This window comes from Bradysia coprophila, chromosome IV (assembly GCF_014529535.1).
Source record: "Bradysia coprophila strain Holo2 chromosome IV, BU_Bcop_v1, whole genome shotgun sequence".
In the NCBI taxonomy this organism is placed as follows: Eukaryota; Metazoa; Arthropoda; class Insecta; order Diptera; family Sciaridae; genus Bradysia; species Bradysia coprophila.
The window spans coordinates 4678269-4700653 of NC_050738.1; the positions used below are offsets into that span (position 1 = coordinate 4678269).

The 22385-nt window shown below is 37.4% G+C and overlaps 3 protein-coding genes and 2 long non-coding RNA genes across 9 annotated transcripts; 3 read left to right on the top strand and 2 right to left on the bottom strand.

The window, feature by feature from the left end:
- The first annotated feature begins 245 nt into the window (after positions 1 to 245).
- LOC119085924 lies at positions 246 to 7003 on the top strand. The gene is made up of 3 exons (XR_005089368.1): positions 246 to 386; positions 5139 to 5757; positions 6710 to 7003. It is a non-coding gene; the product is annotated as an uncharacterized LOC119085924 (long non-coding RNA).
- Positions 1399 to 5722, bottom strand: LOC119085911 (protein smoothened). Of its 2 annotated transcripts, none has more exons than XM_037196461.1 (11): positions 5648 to 5722; positions 5386 to 5452; positions 5125 to 5309; positions 4826 to 5061; positions 4497 to 4764; positions 4110 to 4323; positions 3850 to 4043; positions 3719 to 3783; positions 3292 to 3653; positions 3061 to 3234; positions 1399 to 2977 (listed from the first exon to the last, which is right to left on the bottom strand). In XM_037196461.1, the coding sequence occupies exons 2-11, from the start codon at positions 5391 to 5393 to the stop codon at positions 1570 to 1572; spliced, it is 3114 nt and encodes a 1037-aa protein (XP_037052356.1). In that variant the 5' UTR covers positions 5394 to 5452; positions 5648 to 5722; the 3' UTR covers positions 1399 to 1569. The 2 variants fall into 2 exon arrangements, with proteins under 2 accessions (XP_037052356.1, XP_037052355.1); XM_037196460.1 differs by having other exon boundaries at positions 5604 to 5678.
- Positions 7004 to 7402: 399 nt separating the features above from the next.
- Positions 7403 to 13828, top strand: LOC119085917 (ethanolaminephosphotransferase 1). 4 transcript variants are annotated; one of them, XR_005089365.1, is made up of 10 exons: positions 7427 to 8201; positions 10429 to 10497; positions 10577 to 10760; positions 10832 to 11088; positions 11162 to 11319; positions 11399 to 11579; positions 11644 to 11850; positions 11919 to 11960; positions 12073 to 12148; positions 13713 to 13828. XR_005089365.1 is itself a non-coding variant. In XM_037196471.1 (9 exons), exons 1-9 carry the CDS (start codon positions 8145 to 8147, stop codon positions 13740 to 13742), a joined length of 1185 nt encoding a protein of 394 aa, XP_037052366.1. In that variant the 5' UTR covers positions 7426 to 8144; the 3' UTR covers positions 13743 to 13828. The 4 variants fall into 4 exon arrangements, 2 of the variants coding, with proteins under 2 accessions (XP_037052365.1, XP_037052366.1); XM_037196471.1 differs by lacking the exon at positions 12073 to 12148 and having other exon boundaries at positions 7426 to 8201; XM_037196470.1 differs by lacking the exons at positions 12073 to 12148; positions 13713 to 13828 and having other exon boundaries at positions 7403 to 8201; positions 11919 to 12017.
- Positions 13829 to 15056: 1228 nt separating this feature from the next.
- Positions 15057 to 16121, bottom strand: LOC119085918 (dTTP/UTP pyrophosphatase). The gene is made up of 5 exons (XM_037196472.1): positions 15873 to 16121; positions 15569 to 15810; positions 15362 to 15508; positions 15267 to 15295; positions 15057 to 15208 (listed from the first exon to the last, which is right to left on the bottom strand). Exons 1-5 carry the CDS (start codon positions 15960 to 15962, stop codon positions 15090 to 15092), a joined length of 627 nt encoding a protein of 208 aa, XP_037052367.1. The 5' UTR covers positions 15963 to 16121; the 3' UTR covers positions 15057 to 15089.
- Positions 16122 to 18173: 2052 nt separating this feature from the next.
- On the top strand, positions 18174 to 18464 carry LOC119085923. The gene is made up of 2 exons (XR_005089367.1): positions 18174 to 18290; positions 18347 to 18464. It is a non-coding gene; the product is annotated as an uncharacterized LOC119085923 (long non-coding RNA).
- The last annotated feature ends 3921 nt before the right edge of the window (positions 18465 to 22385 follow it).

Here is a 22385-nt window from a genome sequence, read left to right on the forward strand (position 1 = left end):
ATTTTTCTTTCGTGATTCGATATCAAGTTTGACTATTCTGTTCACAGTTTTTCTACCCGTTTTCCCTCATTTTAGAGAGAGCTGTTCAGTAAACAGAACCAATGGTTCTGAACCATGTCCAATTTTTTTTTCGTAAACGGTGAGTAAACGGAGTGCAGTCTATGTGTTTCGTGCTTATACAGTTCATACTTACATATATGTATGGGTCGCGTCGTCGTCTGTCGTCAGCAATGTTAGCTAGCTCTCTTTACTTTTATCCTGATTGTTATCTGTTGCAAGTTGTAAGTTGGTGCCCAACAATAGATTGTGTTTGTTTTCGGTTTAAATTGAATAACTTGCATGTTTGAAGTGAAATAAAACGCAGGCCACACATTTTTATACACAAAGTAAATGTATTACAAAAGTTAAAAGTAAAAACTAAGTTAAAAGGCACAATAGAGTATACAAAAAAAATTCTTTAAAAATATTTTCGGTAGGTCTTAAGTCATTCACTTATATAAAATGAGAGCGTAGCAAAAATTTGAGATGATTTTCTCTTACAAAAGCGATGCGAATGCTTTGTCATAGTAATAACGTCACATCCAGAAGCAATTTCCCCATCAAGGATTTTGAGGAGTGACCTTACAGTTTAAAAAGAAGTCCTCCATTTCGCCTTCGTTTTCGTTGATCCAACGCACTTCAAGCATGAGTGGTATTCTAAACGGAGTACTGAAACGGGACAGTGTATCAAAGAAATTTTGACACTGTAAAAAAATCTGGAGAAATTTGTCATACAAAAAAGTACTATATTTGACAGCTGTCACTCGAAGAACTTTTGCTTGAAGTGGGTTGGTTGACCTTATCGTTTGTGAGCAGCGTCGCACACGTTGTAGAAAATTCAAATTGCTGTCAAAATGAAGATTTCGGTGTCGAATGAAGAATGAAATTTAAAAATAAAAGTTTTATTGAAAAGCCGTCTGGCATGATCTGTGTTGATAATCCGGAAATTTAAGTTTTAAATTTCATTCTTCATTTGATACCGAAACCTTCATTTTGACACCAACTTGAATTTCCCATGTGTGATGGCTGAAATGTTAGGTCCCTTCTAGGGTTTCAAAAATGAAAGTCGTACGAAACATGCTTTCGTATCGGACAGTGTAATATTACCGATTGAGACGAAACAGAGAATTTTGTATAGTGTTGCGCCACCAGTTACACTCGCTGAGTGTCGTTGTCGATGCTGCCGGAATTGTTTTAAAAACACTAAAAATATTTGACAAAACATTCCTATCGCCTAAACATAATATAGTAAACGTTGATTGGAGACTGAACTGAAAACAATTTTCTTAAGTACCACAAACAAATCTCATTGCCAAGGTTCAGTCTTCAAAATGCTTTCCAGAAATTAACTGTTTTCTAGACAAATTGTCTCTCCCTAACATTAATGATGATCGGTTTTCGTACGTATACACAATCAAACTACACAATGTAACTCCATTAGAGTTTATAAAAACAGTCTGCCCGATTCGAAGTAAAGCTTCCACATCGCGCTCACTCCAGTCAGTCAGAAAATGTTGGTTTACATTCCATCTATTTGGATGGCAGTAGCAACATCTTAAGTTTATCAGTTTCGCTCATAGTCAGCGTGTCTCGCCTCGAGGTCATCGTCGACTCTTTCCGTTTGTTTGGTGTCAATAGCTGATGATTTTCGGTAAATTCATCATCGTCTTTCACATCTCGGTCCATTTTTCGGATCGCTGTGTCATATTCATCGGTTAGCTGAGTTTGCGTTTCGATTTCATAAGAATTCGCCTGGGTGCCGACGTCACAGCTGGTTTTGCTGTTGCGGGAATGCGTTTTTCCCATAGATACTCCCGAATACGAACTCTGCACACCGGCCGGAATTTCCAAACCGGATGAATACGATGCAAACGACGAATCATCTATGCCGGAAAATTGACCGGCTGCATCCCTTTTTGTTGTCAATTTTGTGACATTCTTCGAGCTTTTTCGCAGTCGTCTCGAGTTTGGTCGTGATGATTTTCTGCTTCTTATGCTTCTCAAACTGTTCTTACTGTTTCGATCAACGTCCGGTCGTTCTTTGCTGCTCTTGAGCGAGTTGTTGGTCGAATTGATATTATTCGTTGCATTCAGAACCTCTTGTAGACTTGGATATGGATACGCCCTTCGTTCGGGCTCATCATCACTGCGAGCCTCACCACCGAATTCATCGTCACTTACTCGCATGTCCTGTCGCATAACGAAATCCAAACGAGAGTCCTGAATTTTAACAGACGTTCTCGACTGATTATCGTCATCGGTAGTCGTACCCATGTTCTGATTCTGCAATACGGTCTTGAGAATATGGGTAATGTCATTGGCGTTAACAACACCAGCATTACGTCGCTTTAAACTCTTATCTTTCGATGTGAAGAAACAATTTGACGGATAGCTGGTCTTCTGCATTGCCGTAATAATTTGACTTTCGACCGACGTGCTGCTCTCCCTGCGGAAGCGTTGCTTATTTGTCGCATTGAAATCTCGTCGTCGACCCCGCGTTTTACTTTTAACTGTTCCATGATGCGTTCGACGAGCAACCTTTGTCTGTACCTCGGCAATTTTCACGGATACTTGTGAGTCAACGGAATTCCGTCGAGATTCAACTGAATAGTGACGAACACTGACACTAATCTCCGAGTCCAATGAGCTTTTGCGCGATGCACAACTGGACGAATTATTGTTAGCTCCAGTCAGCGCATATCGGCGTCTCAATAAGCCAGGCAAATAATTGGTCCACGTTGTGCTGATGTCATTGGTGGCAGTAGAATTTAAGTCGTTTACGTTGAAATTTAAACCAACCGGATCTGTGTGGCTCTTGTAGAACGATATCGATAGACGGCCTTTGTCTTGGAATTCCTTACGTTTCTCATATGCTTGGGCTATAACTTTGTGCTTTCGGATTTTCATCTCCTCGTTACCTTGCTCATAGCCGAGTTTTCTAATTAGACAAAGAACAAGAGAGAGAGAGGATGTGTCACAGGTGAAATTCAAGTAATCGACAGACTGGTAGGGTAAACTCACTTTTTGATGTATCTCTTCCAAGTATCGATAGATGAGGTAGTCCAACATAAGGAAGACATAACGATTCCTGACCCAAACAGGCAGAGCAGCTGCAACTGTAAAATGGCCACACTCGGTCGATTTTCCAGTTTACAGGCCGAATGAACGTCGGTGTAAGTGGACAGAATTTTACAACTGAAAGATAGAAACATTTTGAGAGAACGAATCCAACCCACCGTTAGCACTCCTTACATAATCAATTCCCTCAAGCCTTCGGTCCACAGATGCGAGTTTCGAAATTCGTAAGCCTGGCAAATGATCGCCACCAAAATGAACACGAACGCAAACATTGTGGTCAATCCAATGCGAACGATTGTAACGTGAATCTTATTGCTGGCGGTCGGAGACTTGATGCTAGTGGAAAATTTCTTCAAGTCGAACAGAATGACCATGCCTCGGATGATGAAGAAACCTCCGACCAACAAGACACCACACAGCGGTCCGAGCATGAATCCGGCTCGGATTGGATGATTCACGTATCCAACGAAACATATTCCGACGATGCTATTGCCATCGACTTCGCTTAGTGCCATTATGGTGATGGTTAAAACCAACTAATTTTGGAACAGAGAAAAACTTGAGGTCGCTTGTTCAGTGGATTTAAAATGATCAAACTTACGGGAAAGGACCACGCCACCAGATGAAAATAGCTTCCCTTTTTATCGATTCTATCTTGAGCGTTTCCTTGAAAATAATTTTTTGAATTAGCGAAACTGTTTAACGTCGTTTTGTAGTATGTGCTGTACTTACCAACCGCTCTCAAATGAAACGAGTACGCGAATATTATGAACCATACCATCACCGCAATTTGCGAGTAAAAAACTAAAACGAACACCACGATGCAAGACAAATTTTCGCCAGCACTCGGCTCCGAATATCTTAGAGTTCCATCTTTGCGACAGACAATGTCCTCCCGACTACCTGGTGTAAATTGTGCTAGCCATCTGAAAGAGTTAGATAATTGATGGTTGAATGGCGTTGATCAAATGAGCTGTGATCGTAACCCTCACCCCAAACAATTGATCAGGAAGCAAACGTTGATGTAGAAAATTATCAGTGCTGGATACTTATTGGCATTCTGCCAGTCGATCAAGAATGTTACGATGGCAAAGAGATTGCACATGAAACAGAGTGAGGCTCCCCATGCATTCAGTTTGTTTATCTGTCGATGTTCATCGTCCGTATACAGTGGATCCTTACATTGAATGCCACATCCTTCGATATCTATCGGGACGAGAACCAAAAGTAGTTTTGTGTTCTCAACCCTTTGAGAGGCTACAGTTCCCATCATTGAGGGAATCGATCGGCTAAATTTCCTCACATTTCCCTCAACTTCAAACTCGAGGAAAGTAAGTCAAGAAGCTTCCCGTGTCGCTCTGGGACTATTTTAAAATTACCTTTATAATAACTGGTCGCTGAATCAGTTGGCACCAGCGGTAGTAGACAATTTCCGGTTGCATTAAATTTCATTTCCCTCACATCATTGTTGCACTTCGACGGGAACAGTGTATCGTTGCATTTCAAAAACTCCGGAAAAAAGGTCGTGTTGTACAGGATACGGCACGGTTCGAGTGTTATGCGACACATTTCCAATGACGGTAGATAAACCATATCTCGATTTCCTATTGTCTCGCATTTCGGCACATAGACTGCACAGAGAAAGGGCTGCAATGCAAGCAAGTTAAACATATTCCCTCCCCATTTTGAACAGAAAGAATGAATTTACTTGAATGACCGCCCAACATTTCGGAATATTTCGTAGCGCCTCGTAATTGTACAAACGTTCTCGACTCTCATCCTGGTTCAACGAGTCTGTCAAATCCAAACTGGTATATTGATACGGCAATTTCGATCCGAAACAAGTGGCATTCTTCAGTTTCTCGCATCGTCCCGGTCGCACACAGTGAATATGTCGTATGTCTCTTCCGTCAAACCACGGTTTGTCGTCCTTACCCTTTTTGCCTATTTGAATTTTCATTTTGTGTTCTTAGAACTCTGCCAGTGTGACTGTAAAGCTAACATTACCATTTATTCTATAGTTTCGGCTGCCGTAAATCGGTTCAATATCGGGCACATCATCATCATTTGCAACCGGAAGTCGTGGTACTCCCTGGCCAAAATCCGGCACAGATCTTTGAGCTTTGTTTCCAATGCAACAGTTTAAATGCAGTATCGTCAATATCACAGTTATTTTGAGAGTATTCGGTGGTCTGCAGAAATACATAAAATCGGAACGTGTGAATGGTCGATCAGTACAGTTTCCCGATAGCGATTCGAATCACTTACAATTTCATTGTGCATGAGTACAACTAAACATAATTTGAACACATAAAAAGGAGATTACGAAATGAGGCTGAACGTATAGGATCGAGAAAAAATAAAAACTTTGTGATTACATCGAATGGCAATGTTCTGTGCATATAAATAAACAAAAATCAGAAAAAAATGACAATAAGTACAAAGAAAACAAGTGATTTAATAATGTGTGTATAGGTGTTGCGTACGGTATACGATTTTGTTGAATGAAACCAGCATTTATTCTACTCACTAATCCATTTCAATTTCGTAAATTATTCGTCAAGACGCTTCACTTTCTTTGCTAATAAAAACGCGTCGAATTGTTATATTACAACACGCCGAGCTAGAAGACCACCCATCGTGAGTATATTATTATATTTCCTTGAATTTTGACGTTTTGTACTTATGCTGTCTCTTTAAGACATTTTTTAAGAAAGCATTGCATTTTGGTCGAGAGATGGCGGTCGGTTGTTATTTTCAGAATTTGAATTATTGGAACTTATGAGGCGGTTCGCTTGAAATTCGAAGCTGAATGATATTTTAATGGTCTCCCTTTCATCAAGGTCATGTTTTTGGTACAATTAACGACGAATACAAATCCATGTAAATTCAGATCCTTTCTCAATCACAATTTATTCTTTTAATGTCACAGCATCCAAGGGTTTGATCAGAAATGGTCAGCTCTAACTGGATGAAATCTATAAAAATCCAAGGGTTTGGCTTTCAGCTGGCAAATGCCATGATATAAATACAATAATTGTTGTTCAGGTACGGCCTGTATTTTTCATGGATTGGTCGTCATCGTCGGCTTTGATTAGTTGGTTATAGCAACTGAGAATTCCGTTGATGAAAAAGATAAATTTTTGACGATAAAAAATCGGCGAGCGATTGTTCGGTTTCTATGTGCTGCAGACATGGTTAAAGTATTTAGAACGAGACGTTAGGTTTTTGATTTTATTCGACTATCAATAACACTCTTACAGTCAAGTGTATTCCGACACCTATCGAATCACCAAAAACCAACAGGAAAGGAAGAGTTGAGTTTAATTTGGTTTTTTCAAAATTATTTCCGATCGTCCTCAAAGTCTTTTCTGAAAGAATGGTACGACTCCCGAAAAGTTAGTACGAAATGATCATCAATTATGTCGCGAATTAAATTCACTTGACTTCGAGACAATGTACTAAAGTTTGGAAAACATAATGGTTCCCTCTTGGACCGCTTGACTCTACGATAACGATATCGAATGGCCTCTTATCTCTTAATCGATAGAGCTTCTAATAAATTCTAAAATTAACCATTTCCCTGTTACAGATGAATCAATCGCATGCCGATCAGAGACAAATTAAAAAGGATGCTCTGAAGGCCAAACGAAATGATTCGACCAAGAACTTTCTCGTCATTTCGAAGTCCATCCAGACCATTATCCAATTAAGTCGAAACGGTGCCTTCAGATCAACAAGCCTGCATATGTTGAAGATCGCTGGACAAAATGAAATTGAAGGAAAGATTTTCGAATTGTTGAATCGCAACTATTCAGAAAATCAAAATTAATTGGATGTTCCATGTACCATCCTTTGTAAAGTTGTTAATAAAGAATGGATTACTAAATTACGAACGTGTTTCGGTTTTGCATGAGCAGTCCGCACTGACCACCACTGAGTGTCTTCGTACTTGATATGAAACGAATATTCCTCGGTCTTATCACAGTTCAATTGAAAAACTACAAAAAATACGAGTCATACGAGTCTGCCGCAAAAATGATGAAACCTCACGAAGTCACACTCTATTCAAAGTTCGCTACACATTTCGTCTCATTCAAAATCAAATTTTGCTGTTACTCTAAAGCATCTGCATATCGAGAGGCACCACATTTATAACATACATTTTACGTACATTCAACATTCAACACAAAATATAAATATATATTTTCCAATGACATGTACGCATACTTAAAGTGTCTGTAGCAATATATTGAGTTAGAGTACAGCTGACTGATAACAAATCGTCTGGATTCGATGAATTGGCCGAGTGTAATAGCTGTTAAGCCGATATTATTGGCTCAGTCTCTAGCAACATTTCGGAGACAACGAAGAGCGACTTGTGTATGTTGTGAACGTAGCAAATACACCAGAATCGGTGTCTGGAAAAATAGACTGATTTGAATTTGTGAATTGGATTACGTGTGGTGTGGCCTGTTATTTTACTGGCTGTGACTGTTTTAGTAGTTGTACCATATTCAGTTATATTCCTTATTATCTGTTCCACACGTTACGTGGAATTGAATACTACAAAGTGCAAGTTTTCTGTGAAAAGAAATTCATTTCCAATTGAAATTGTTGTTGTTTTTGCATACGTGTTTTAAGGGTGTAATAAACTCGTTATCATGTTCGTATTCGTGAACATATAGACAATCGTATGCTAAAAGGCTAGAGAACCGGAAGTGATTAAAATGAATTAATGTCCGAAAAATCTGAATCATTTTGATTTAAATTGCGTAGAAGATAATACCGACGTGTATGCATACATGATAACACTTTAATAACAATGTGGCTCGTTCGTGAATTGCAATAAATTCGTTGTGTACTTACTAATTTTGGAATATTTATAAATATCAATCGTAAGACAGTCAAAAATTCTGAACGATATTCGTTCGGCGAAAAAATAATTTTATTTTGCATAGTCGAGTGTGTGTCACAGTTTAATATTCCTTTGAAGTTGTGGTTTGTTGCAATAATAAAAAGCAAAAATGATCTTCAAACGATACCTAAACGAAGGCCAGTTGAAGGGATTCGAAAGATACAAGGTAAGATTACATCTCGTAACTGTGTTAGTATTACACTCGCATTGTCAGCGTTTCCGATTTTATTTATTCCTTGAAACGATATTCTCATTTTTAAATTGAGTTGTTCATTATTCAATTTCTTCGACTTTACATTTCAACGAGATAACCCTTCCGAAAGGTCAATAGAATTTAGTAATTGCCTCAACAAACAAAAAAGCAAAAAAAAATATGAGAAACAAAGATTATTGAAACGTAGCACATGATGGAATTTAGACCTCTATTTGCTCAAACCTTCTGGTCATAAATAATTCATTGAGATAAGAGATTAATATTATACATTGAATGATATCAAGTTGGTGTTAGCGCCGATTTGTACCCAGTTTACGTAATATCGCGAATATCAATGCAAATGGGAGATTTGATGAATTAAACGCGATCTCGTCCTCCCATAATTCTTTCTTCAAATGTAATTCACTTATGGCTAATAAAACCGATTCTTAATTGAGGACAATACACCAGCTTGTATTGTTAAGAGCAAGGATGTAAACAGTAATGATTAAATTTACTACACTTCCATTGCTTCGGGGTAGTATTACTGCTTCGTTTTGTCGTCTGTGGCATTCGTTGCACTTTTCAGAGTTCTTCAGTACAACATTTAAAAATAATAATTTTACCAGACCAATTCGGACCAGAATATGACTAATTAGGTTTTCCGATCATCTAAAAACTTGATTTCTAACTAGATATACGAATATTCTGAAGGCAAATATCCAAAACAAGCATCGAGTTTACTTCCTTGTATTTTCAGCAAATTGATGAAAAATCTTTTACTTCATTAATTTTAAACATGAATTTTCCTATACACCAACGCACTACAAGCATGAGTGGTACAGTGGTTCTCTAAATAGAGTACTAAAACTGGACAGTGTATCATACAAACGCAGTGCCGGACTGGCTCAAAAAAGCCCTTCGGGCGTTGTATGGAGAAATTTTTCAAAAAGCCCTTCGTTGTCATTTATCCATTCAAAAATCAAAAGGCCTTTCGGGAATCGCCCGAAGGCCCATAGGGCCAGTCTGGCACTGTACAAACGTAAAACGCTCTAAAAATGTTTTCATGTAAAATAGAGTACTTTCTGCAGCTGACCACCATGATCACTCATGTCTGATGTGCGTTGCCTATATGCTCATTTTTCATTCTCGTTGTTGACAAGAAATAATCCAAAATAAGTATTACTAAATTGTGCATAGTCAACGCACTTCAAGCAAGAGTGGCCATAGTGGTCGACAGCTGCCAAATAGATCATAATTTTTATGAATTTGTTTTTACAGTGTTTTACAGTTGTGTGACAGACTGTCAAGTTTCAAAATCTGATTTGGTTCTTAAAAGAAATTTTTGTGATATTTTGATCAGATAAAAGATGAAGAAACGACATGGTTTTTTCACGGCCAATTAACCTTTGATGTCATCTGTTATCGACAACGACAGCGAGAATAAACGAGAGTCTCTGACTAATGAGGCCTTATATAGCAAAGAGCATGTTCAAAACAAATGAAGTAAAAGATTTCTGAAATCAATCTCTGAAAATATTCGATCAAATGAAGTAACAGTTTGAATAGTACAACTCTGTTAATATGCTTGCCGTCTGTGGCAGGTTAAAGATTTGGTTGAGGTTTGATGTCGGTATGATTTATCGCATTTCAAGGTGTCTGAAAGCTTTGGCTTGAGACTCTTGCGTTTTTAAGGACGATGCAGTAATTTGCTGGTGACACTTTTTTATATTGTGTGAATTACGACAGGACGGGAACCTCAAGTGATATATGTACGAGCCGGATAGAAAATGCACTCGCTGTTGTAAAACAAAAATCTTTCATTCTTAATTTCACTATCGTTAAAGGGCACAGTTTGAATGATCTCATACAGGGTTAATTTCCTAGAAAGTTTTTTTTTAAAGCCTTTAGCTTGCTTAAATTTTCCATTTGCTAAAATCTTTCAAAGTTTGCTAATATTTTCCTGAAGACGTTCAAATTTTCCAAACAATTTTTTAACGAAATTTTGTAAAATCTTACCAAATTCAGCAAATCAATTTTCCAAAGACAGGCCCTTATCGCATAATATCAGGATCAGTTTTACAAACTGTTATCGACCTCATAAGAAACTCTCCTTTAGAAAATCTTCGCTGGCTTACTAGTCTTACTCTTCAATCTAGAACTGCTATTGTTGAATACATTTTTTCTCGTTTATTTCCAGTACAGTTCCATTGACAACAGTATATTTAGTACGAAGGTGATGCACCCATTCTGGAATTGGTGTGTACAAGTAAGCAAATTGATTGGAATGATTTTTAAAAGATTTTTTTTTGTACGTTAAAATTGATGCGAAAATATGTTTTCCTCAGTTCTTCCCCAGATGGATCGCGCCGAATTTAATAACATTCACCGGTTTCTTACTTACGATAGCCAATTTCTTGCTGATAGGATACTATGACTATGGATTTACCGCAGTAAACGATAAAGAACATCCGATACCGAGATGGGTATGGCTGGTAGCATCGATAAATATTTTTTTAGCGTACACCTTAGGTATACAAAATGTTAAGAAATGTCTTCAATTGATTTACTAATTTGTGGTCAAACTTATATGCTATACATAGATGGAATCGATGGTAAACAAGCTAGGAGAACTGGAACCAGTGGTCCGTTGGGAGAACTCTTCGATCACGGCGTGGATTCATATTCGGCCGTGCTGATACCCATCTATGTTTTCAGTTTGTTTGGCAAAGTCGAACTGAGTCCGTTAAGAATGCACTTTGTTACGTGGAACGTATTTCTGAATTTTTATCTCACCCACTTCGAAAAGTACAATACTGGTGTTCTGTTCTTGCCATGGGCCTATGACTTCACAATGTGGGTAGGTGAATTGGACACGGAAACGTAAATAATGCAATTAATTGATATTCGTTGAAGATGTTTGAACATTTTAGGGAGTTACGCTGACACTTCTCGTCACGTTTCTGTTCGGAACGAACATTTGGCATACACCATTGCCAGGCGGCATAGCACCGGCATTTGCATTCGAATGGCTACTGTACATATCTGGAATAATCAGCAGCCATCCATTTATCATATACAATGTGTACAAGTAAGTCGGAGGAGATATGGACCTTTCAAGTTACTTTACAAAGTTTTCTCTGTCACCTGAAAAATTCGTTTCGATGCAGATCTTACAAAAATAAAACAGGGAAAATGAGACCCATTTTGGAAGCATTGAGGCCACTTATGCCATTCACTGCATTATTCATCATAACCACAATTTGGGTTATGTTATCCAGGAATGACATATGCTCCATGGAACCACGACTGATGTTTCTACTTTTCGGCACAATTTTCTCGAACATATGCGTAAGTCTTTTGCGTGAACAGGCGCAATGGAACTGTAGTTTCAATTCATAGATCTTATTTACAGTGTCGCCTAATTGTGGCTCAAATGTCTGACACACGTACAGAGGGTTGGAACGCCTTCTTTTGGCCACTGTTGGTTGCTGTTAGCATATCGATATTTCCGTATCGATATTTTGCAATGGGAGATATTGCTCCGGCTACGGAACGGTGGCTCGTTTATGTATTAACGTCAATGCTAACGATTGCTCATTTTCACTATGGTCAGGGGGTGGTGAGTGTATGAAGATTCTGGATCTGTTTCTCATTTTCTAATTGTATTCCATTCGTGTTTGGTTACAGGTTCGAGAAATGTGTCGCCACTTTAAAATCAAATGTTTTAAAGTAAGAGAACCAATTACGAATAACAACCAAGTTAAAATAAATTAATATTTAAGCTGATGGGGGTATTTATATTCATAATTCAATCGTATTTATGTCATAAACAAATTTTCAGATTTAAAAATCTTTAAACAGCTTGCTTATGAAACTAACACCATACCAAACTAATCGCAATCAAACGAACGTTTGAGGTAAACATTTGGTCAATAAAATGACTGTTTTCAGACGCTTAACTTTGTTGGAATAAGATATGCATGAGGCTTTGCACAAAGTTTAGTGGTCGAATAGTAACATTTTTGTTAGCTTTAACAAGTTCTCTAAGGCTCGGAACAGGTCAGCTTGACCTGAAACCTGATTCTAAGATTAACTGAATCTGATTGGAACTTAACCTGAATTTACACCACGGCAGAATAAAATAAACCAGGCAGGAGCGGTTCATTTTTGAAAAGTCAAATAAGGGACATAATGCATTTTATGAAAAATGAATTGATTTAATTTTACTTCGCAAATTATAAGGCTACTAGATAATTGAGGTCTCTAGTCAAATCAGCTCCTGCCTGGTTTATTTAACTCTGTCGTGTTCACACTCATTTTCAGGTTGACCTGGTCCTAAGCTTAGTTTTTATCAGTTTTTTATCAAGTGGCTTTCGTTAAACAATTCGTTAAAAACAATTAAATTAAAGTCGCTTTGGATTTATCTCAGCACCACAGACTGATGTGAAGTGTTATTTGGCTCGCTAGCGGAACATTCTTACTTGTTCTTAGTGACTTGGACATCGCAGCAACGATTCATAGTATTAAGTATACCTTACAATCAAATCATGCTGTGCCTTTGATTCAATTACTGTTTTGTCGTGCAATTTAACTTCCATTGTTGTATTGATTCCATTTAAAACATCATTAATTACGTTACTCACGCATGTATTGTAAGGTCGATATCATATGAGGAATTACCACATCGGATTGTAATCAATCGAACCTACAATTTCCATAGAAGGTACCCTACCCTGTAGAATTGTTTCACAGTTAAAGAATGTGTATTACGGAGGATGTCAGTGAAATTAAGGCATGAATTTGCTTCAGCTGTTTTCAGCTGGTCTACTCATCGAAACAAAAGTTTTTATACGTCTGCAAACGTCTTTCGAGATATCGAAATCTGTTAATTCTGTTGATCGAAGTATTTTCAACAAAATCACACAAAAAGTCCTTTGCCTTATTCGTCTTAACATCTTAAAAAGTTGATAATATTTCACAAGGTGAGTATCTATACAAAGCACCTAGAGCACCCAAAGGTGCTTTGGTATCTATCGAAAAGGATTTTTTTTATCAATATGTTGCATTTGCTGTGATTGCACAGCCAGACCTATTATCAAGTGACTAATCTGGTAGGTTTTCATTTTTTTTCGAAAACTCGAAGAAAACTTTTCAAAAATTTAAGAAAATGAAAATGCAAAACCGGGCAACGTTTGTTGAACTTTTTGGCTTGTCCTATTTAGATTCGTAGAGATAAGCGTTGCATGTAGAAACTAATTTTAATGATCGAAGTCGGTGTAGATCGCTAGCAGAGATAAAACAAGTGCATGCATTAAAGTAAGTACGATGCACCCAGCTGCTTATCAGTAACGAGTGGATCGAATGTTTGATAATAAATCCACTTTCACTATCAGCGCATGATCTTTTTCCGCTTATAAACTGATCTTATAATCGTTTTTCCTGACTAGTCTAACTCAATCGTCTCTATGTTTTACTTTTTAGATTCGATTACCAGACCAACAAGAAGTCTAACACAGAAAATTGTTTAATGTTTTATACCAAAAAAATACTCATTTTACGAAGTTAAATCTTAATGGCAAATAAACAAGTCGAATCATTTCTGTAGTTTTGGTTCGGAGGTTCGATTTTCGATTTCGAATCTGAGGTCAATAATTATACGAAAACGTGATTTTGCATTCTTTTCCTTAGTTAGATACACAACGTTACACACTAACTACAAAACAAGAAATCGATTACAACCCTTGGATTGTAAAATATACATGAAAATCCATTACACGGTAGGTAGGCAATGTGCAAAATTTTTGTTTTTTCAATACGATGATCGAATGGAATCATGACGATACGCTACACCTGAATAAATATGTTACATGTAAACCACAAGCTGTTCTCTGTCAATTCATACAGCTACATACCTTACCTAATAATTACTACCGGTCTGTTGTCTAGCCTAGTCATGCCATATCATTTCTTGGAAACATTACAACTATTGCGTTAGGTTAACAAGATGTGGAAGTATGCTATCGGAAAACCTTGAAATAATAATGTGAAAATTTACTGAGTCATTTGTGTTAACCTGTTATGAACAGTATAATACTAGTGTAGTTATTGAGTCTGTTTTGATTCTTTTGTCTCAGTATTTGCAACAGATCGATACGAAACAGTCCTCTGCATAAAAGTACCTTTTATAGAAAGTCATTCCCTACTTTGGGCGGTTAACAGAAAAATGATTGGTAACTAAGGGTTGAAGATGATTCGAAGAGAAGAAAAAGCACGGCCTGACCTAAGAGTATTCCGAAAAAAAACTCAATTTTTTAATGTTTTTTCTTCCTCTTCGATTGGCACTTCAAGCAAACGTGATCACCAACGTGATCAGCTGGCAAATAGAGTACTATTTTACAAGGTATAATGGGCGGACCCACCTTACTATTTTGTATGAAATGACTTTTTACAGTTATATGCCACACTGTCAAGTTTCAGAAACATTTTGAGTGTACCACTCATGCTTGAAGTGCTTTGTTGGTATTCATTTTCCAGACAGCCATGCCACTATAAAATAGTTTCGCGGAAATATTGAAAAAGTGAGTTTGTTGTTCGGAATTGTCTACTACGGCAGTAAAAAAATAAATGGCTTGAGTGATGATCTTGTAAGTCTCGAGTCTTTAGTTGCCGGCTTATCTCTTAGTCTCACTCTCTCAACTGTAATTGCTGTACTAAAACACGTGCTCTCTAAGTTAATGACCTATATACTGATGTAAGTGTAATCGTAAGTTTACCATGAGAGGTCAAGGTCCAATGACTTAAGTTACATTACCCAACAAAAAATCGTTTGGAATGATATGCTCAGCATATTTCGTTTATTCATTTGTCGATGTTGTAATCAAATAGTTCAAGTAACGCCACCGATAACCTGTATAGCGGAAGTCCCATGACTGTGAAGAAATCGCCATCAATTCTTTCCACTAACGTACCTCCAACTCCTACAAAAAATGGACAATAAATACAAAGAGAAAAGTGTCTAGAAATTAGATGTTATACCCTGAATGCCATAGCTTCCAGCTTTATCCCTAAAACCGAATGAATTAGAAAGAAGATTGAAAAGTTCTGGAGTCTCTCAATATATTCGGACTTACATCGGTTCCCCAGTATCTACGTACGCCTGAATTTGTTCAGAGTTGGCTTTACCGAATTGAACAGTAGCGGTTTCCGTAAATTTAACTATTCTTTGGCCATACTTGATCACAACTCCAGTATACACAATGTGAGATTTGCCTACCAGCCTAAAAAAGAAGCAAATAAAATCTACGTCGTTCTGAACATGATTTTTTATACGACATTACTCCGTCAGCGTATCGAAAGCCTCCTGTTTTGTCTTCGGTTTGCCATAAATTCTTCCATTTAATGTCACCACAGTGTCGGCACCAATAACAATGTCCACCGCTGTATTATCCGATTGAAGTCGATCAAACACTTCAGCGACTTTGCCCAGAGCAGTTGCTTCTACAAACTCCGAAAATCCAGAAAAACTCTTCGGATCTAAGTTCTCTTCGAATAACGATGGACACAGCTCAACATTTACACCCTGTAACATGGAAATCGGTTGAACTATCACTGAGAACGACGATTAATTGCAAACTTTCTTACAATGTTCTTGATAAGCTCTTGTCTTCTGGGTGAACCACTTGCCAGGAATATTCTTTTACAGTTTAAAAGACTTTTGATTGGGGACAGCATATTTTATGAAATTCAATGGAATCACAATGTTAACACTCAACTTCGGACTTTAATGCACTCGCTTTCTGGAATAAGTAACTTGTTATTGAAGACAATATCTTTGGATAATGAGAGCACACACCGTCCGCCGAACCCGTATACCAACTTATAGTGTTTACAAGAATGTCAAAACATCTGATTTTTCGGAATGGTGAATGCGCACTGTTACCCATAAAAAATTACTCGGATGACCAGAAGAGGAGCCCAATGTTTTATCGATTGCGATAGATTACTATAAATCTGTTGGAATTTTGTGTCATTACCGTTCGCCAGTAAAGTTACGTTCACAAAGAATGAATTCAAAAATAAGAGTCGCCAATGAATCGGCGTACACTTGGTGGAAAGAATTTATAAAAACCTTCAAAGTTTCTTTTGAAAGTAAGAGTGGCTTCTCCACTTTTATTGATGGTATTTCTGAACAGCCGCGAATACCACTTTTGGTTTTGGTAGGAATACAAAGTGAAAACTTTTAGACCCAACAGAGTAACATATTCGGTAAGTCTGTGTGAAGTGTGATGGCCTTGCTTGTGTTTTCCTCAACACAGTGTTTCCCCAGGGAGATAAATTGAACATCATTTCTTGCTATCAAAATTTATTTAGCTTTGCAGGGTAAAAAGGTAAAAACGGATTTACTGAGATAAATTTTTCCCTCGCCCAAGGACTCGGTACTGCACCCTCGAATCCACTTTCCATTTCCCATATATTCCTACGTTCGTAATCTACTATTGCTGAAAGACATGAAATCAAGAAATTATCCCGACGTGAATTCCGTTACGAGTTGAAATTCCCATTTTTGCATATTTTGAAGAATTTACTAGTAAATAGTTTATAGTCGTAAATAAACCTCCCATGACTCTCAGACATGCTGCAAAGGATTTCCTACTTATACTTTGCCTCACTCCAATTTATTATTTATTTTTGTTGCTTCCATACACTGTTCTCATTTGAAGCGATATTTTCTATTATTTTCCGTAGCGTTGAAATTTAAAATAAACAAAAACAACCCTCAGAAAAAACCTGTCGGAATTTGTGTTTTTCCTTTAACACCCTTTCTTTAAACATTAGAAAAGATTTATTGCGATGAAAAACTTCGTTAGATTTTTTTTATTCGGTGTTAAATGTGAACTAAATTCTCGTTCCGATTTCTTTACCATTTACGAGGCGCAGCAATATAAATCTGAAATGTTTATTATGTTTTCCGATGAGTAAAAAGACCTAGAAAATTTACGTTAAGAATGTTAAATGGTAGCAGCTCATCTTAAGAGTAAACACCAAAACAGGAAATGGTAAAATTCCAGTAACTCTATTGAAGTCATTAATAGTAGATTACTATAACTCGGGCTGCCGACCTCGGATACTTTTACTCACCTGGATACGAGATAACTCGTTACTTCCCAGAGTATGCTATTTTACCTAACGAGGTTGGTGAAGGCTTTGCCCTGGCGCAGTAATGACCTTATTACTTTCCTACTAAGGTAAAGATGATTTTATATTTTTGAAATTCAGTCCAAAAATATTTAAACCATTTAGGTCGGAAGTATATTTAAAGTTGGGAACGAGCAAGCAAACAATCGAAATCACCTTTCATCGTAGATTTACTATCTTCTGATTGTCATCTATTTATAGATTGAAAATCTCATTCCCACACGATTCAGTCGTTCCTTTTATTATTATTTTGATAATATCTCTACCAATTACAATACGTCTGTTTCCCAGTCTGGCTACATTTACATTTATTTGTCGTTTATTTGTCTCGGTTCACCGAACCCATAAAAGAATTAGCAGTTTCTTCTTCTCAGTTACGGAACAACGAGAAAATACACTTCGTTTCAATATGGGAAGGGATGTAATAAGGGAAAATGTCATCGACAAAATTAAATTTTCCAAAGGTGCTGCTACTATTACGAGAATCTTTTATGACAACGAAATGAATCAATGAATTAAAGAGTGAAGTTTCCTTACGATGCGAAAAAGTCATTCCCTGTGACCAGATACGAGTGCATTGTTAACGTAGTAGAAATCGCTACCGAGTGCAATAAACTGAATTTTGAAAGAAAAATACTATGTCAGATATAATTTTCGTTTAAATCAAAATGTACCAACAAAGGTAAAGATTTGTCTTCTTCAGTAAACAACATGTGATCACTTTTCCTTCTCATACACAAAAGCAACGGTTATATCGATTGTACAGTTCCACACCACAATTTACAGCTTTAAGTTCAACAATCGAAATCCGTACCGGGGACTGCAGCAATAGAAAATCCCACCAAATTATTGAAGTGACTGAAAGTGTAGAAGGATTTTGATGGGTGTTTGTATTGATTTATCGTTTGAATTTATTACAGCTAGACTTGGCCACCGGTGTACGTACTTCGCTAATTTTATTTGTGGTGTGAGACAATCTGATTTAAAGAAATAAATCAAAGGAACATCGAACCGTATGGTTGAGACAAAGATAAATGATAACACAACTGTTTTTTTGCTTGTTTATACTCTCGTTAGTTTAAGTTGGGTGAATTAAATTTTCATTCAATTGAGTGAGTTTCTAGCGTAAAGTTTTGTTAAAAATGTAGTTCCACCACAAAATTGAGCGTTTCTCGCACTTTTTAAATATTGATGCTGAAGTACGTTTTCAAAGTGGGGGCACGCTGATACTTTTAATGATAAGACAACAACGATTATTTTCGTTGCCGTAATTAAAATACATTGTTCATGTCTCGGTTCGTGTGTATTACTTACTGTACATCTGCTCTCGTGCCCACAATTTCTTTCAGTTCTTTATCGCCTCGGAGAATATAAATAGAATAGTCTGGCACTGCTTTTAGAATTGATTCATATTTGGCTGTGATATGCACTGCACTAGACCAACCCTCCTAGCAATCATATAGAAGGTTAAATGCTTCAACGTGTGGCTTCGGTAACTGTCTCTTCGATAAGTGTAGAGGTTTTATGTCCGAGCCGAAGCCGAGTTATACGAGTACCTTTGTCGAAAAACAGTTACAGAAGCAAGCTGCTTAAACCAACACCAGAGAGTTGCTCAAAAACACACCAGTGAGTACCTGCGCCATGTGACAGTTGACTTCCACTCTGGAAAATGAAAAAAAATGAACCGAACATAGTCTACATGTAATGGATCATTTCCGCAGAGGGCAAATTATTATGTAATGGTCAACTTTCGCATGCGGTAGGTAGTAATATAAGTAGTTGAATAATGCTTTTCGCATCTGGTAAAGTAATAATATGCTTTTCGATGGATTTAGTCTTGGTCTAGGGATCAAACTTTTAAAATATTTGAATGAAAATGGGTGAACATCATACGGTTATTACTGTTAACAGCTCAGGCTATATTCGCCGAATTTCATCATATTTTATAATATTTATTACAGCAATGCAATATGTGTAGCGATATATTCTTTGCTAAGAACCATATTGGAAAGCACTCTATTACACCTTATAAATGATTTATATCTAATTTATAGAAAAAACTTTTTAGCCCCGTACGAAGTACGAAGGGGCTTATAGGATTACGATGCCGTGTGTAATTGATGGAATTCGAAGCAGACGGTAAGGGCAAAGTGTTTGCCTATGTTCATAGATGACGAATCCGCATTAAAAATTTGGGCCGTCTGTCCGTCTGTCCGTCTGTCAGTCTGTCCGTCACGTCGATATCTTGAGTAAATCAAATCCGATTTCAAAATTTTTTTTCCCTGAAAGATAGTCAAAATAGTGAGGCTAAGTTCGAAGATGGGCATATTCGGGTCGGCCCTTCGTGAGTTAGGGCCACCTAAGTGATTTAAGGTCTTTTGGTGATATTTATGGCAAAATAAACGATGGAAATGTAAATGACACGGCAAATGATAGGTATTGTCAATACCAATCCAGGAAAAAAAAGTTTTTTAAAATCGGGTGAGTGGACCGTGAGTTAGGGCCTTAGAAGTGAAAAGCTACTAGGGCCCTATGTGTATTTTACATAGAACTCAAGTAAATTTCATTCGTTTTTCGTAATTTTTGTGTCATTTGGAAGGTAATCAAAAGCCGAATAGAATGTTGTTGAAAAAAAAATTAAATTTGGGTCCTCGGACTAAGGCCGCTACTAGGGCCCTATGTGTATTTTACATAGAACTCAAGTAAATTTCATTCGTTTTTCGTAATTTTTGTGTCATTTGGAAGGTAATCAAAAGCCGAATAGGATGTTGTTGAAAAAAAAATTAAATTTGGGTCCTTGGACTAAGGCCACTACTAGGGCCCTATGTGTATTTTACATTGAACTCGAGTAAATTTCATTCGTTTTTCGTAATTTTTGTGTCATTTGGAAGGTAATCAAAGGCCGAATGGAATGTTGTTGAAAAAAAAATTAAATTTGGGTCCTCGGACTAAGGCCGCTACTAGGGCCCTATGCGTATTTTACATATAACTCGAGCAAATTTCATCCGTTTTTCGTAATTTTTGTTTCATTTGGAAGGTAATCAAAGGCCGAATAGAATGTTGTTGAAAAAAAATAAATTTGGGTCCTCGGACTAAGGCCGCTACTAGGGCCCTATGTGTATTTTACATAGAACTCGAGCAAATTTCATCCGTTTTTCGTATTTTTTGTTTCATTTGGAGGGTAATCAAAGGCCGAATAGAATGTAGTTGAAAAAAAAATAAATTTGGGTCCTCGGACTAAGGCTGGTACTAGGGCCCTATGTGTATTTTACATACAACTCGCGTAAATTTCATCCGTTTGTCTTAATTTTTGTTTAATTTAGAAGGTAATCGAAGGCCGAATAGAATGTAGTTGAAAATAAAAATAAATTTGGGTCCTCGGACTAAGGTTGGTACTAGGGCCCTATGCGTATTTTACATATAACTCGAGCAAATTTCATCCGTTTTTCGTAATTTTTGTTTCATTTGGAAGGTAATCAAAGGCCGAATAGAATGTTGTTGAAAAAAAATAAATTTGGGTCCTCGGACTAAGGCCGCTACTAGGGCCCTATGTGTATTTTACATATAACTCGAGCAAATTTCATACGTTTTTCGTATTTTTTGTTTCATTTGGAAGGTAATCAAAGGCCGAATAGAATGTAGTTGAAAAAAAATAAATTTGGATCCTCGGACTGAGGCCGATACTAGGCCTATGTGTATTTATACTAAATAAATTTAAATTTTAGGGCTATTTGAAATTTTTGTTTCATTTGAAAGGAACGTCGTACGGGGCTTCGTAATTGCGCTATGCGCAATTTCTAAGATGTACACATTCCATAATAATTTTACTTTAACTACATTAACCGGCGCAATAGGTTTACGGTCAAAGTAGGGTGACAGACGCAATAGGGTCACGTACGCAATAGATATACGGGTTTGTACGGGGCTCAGTCGCAGCAAACGCTCCGACTGTTCTGATGGCTCGTTGTTATTTTACGGTGCGCTTGAATTGGACTGAATTAAGATTAAGAGTGAGATGTAACTCAAATTTTTTCTTTACTATTGTTCCTCGTGTTAAAGAGAATCTTTTGAGCAACAAAATTCGGTCTTCGACGGTGACTTTTCCGAGTTAGAGCCATTCGAAGTGTAGGTCAGATGCGATATAAGAGTTTTTCCCGTATATTGAGACCGGAAATAGTGTTTTATGTTGATTTTGTTATTGTGTCTCATCATGGATATCATTACCTTTACATTACTACAAGCCTGGTATACAGATGGTTGAGTCAGATTTGCATTTGCTTGGCGCGCCATTAACGGATTCTGCAAATAAGTTGATTTTTGAAAAGAAATTTGCTGAGCTGGAGTTGATGTTTTCACGACTGACAGATCTGAATCACCACATTGCGTATTTTTTGCTCAAACATTGTTTTGCTATTCCGAAATTGGCGTTCTTGTTACGTACTTTTCCTATATGGAAGTTTCCGGATTTGGTTCACAAGTTCGACGCCCTCATCTGTCAGACATTGCAAGGAATTTTGAATGTTAATTTGGGTCAGAAGAAATGGATCCTTGCTTCGTTACCAATTCGCAATGGTGGTGTTGGTGTTCGCCGAGTACAGGACATTGCTATTCCATCGTTCTTATCATCTCTAATCGGTTCCTCGGAATTAATCTGTACGATACTACCTTGTTTACAAACAGATTTTTCCGATACCTCAGGTCTTGACGAGACATTGGATGCCTGGACTTCTTTGTGTCCCGATACTTTGCCACCATCGCAACAATCATCCCAACATCAGTGGGATAGCATCAACGTCAACCGAATCATCAATGATTTGTCATTTCGTTCAGACCCAGACAAGGCGAGGTACAAGGCATCGTTGAGCAAAGAAGCTAGTTCTTGGCTTACTGTGTTACCGAGCAAGAATCTTGCAACGTTGCTGGATAACAATGCATTTAGAATCGGAACTGCTTTGCGAC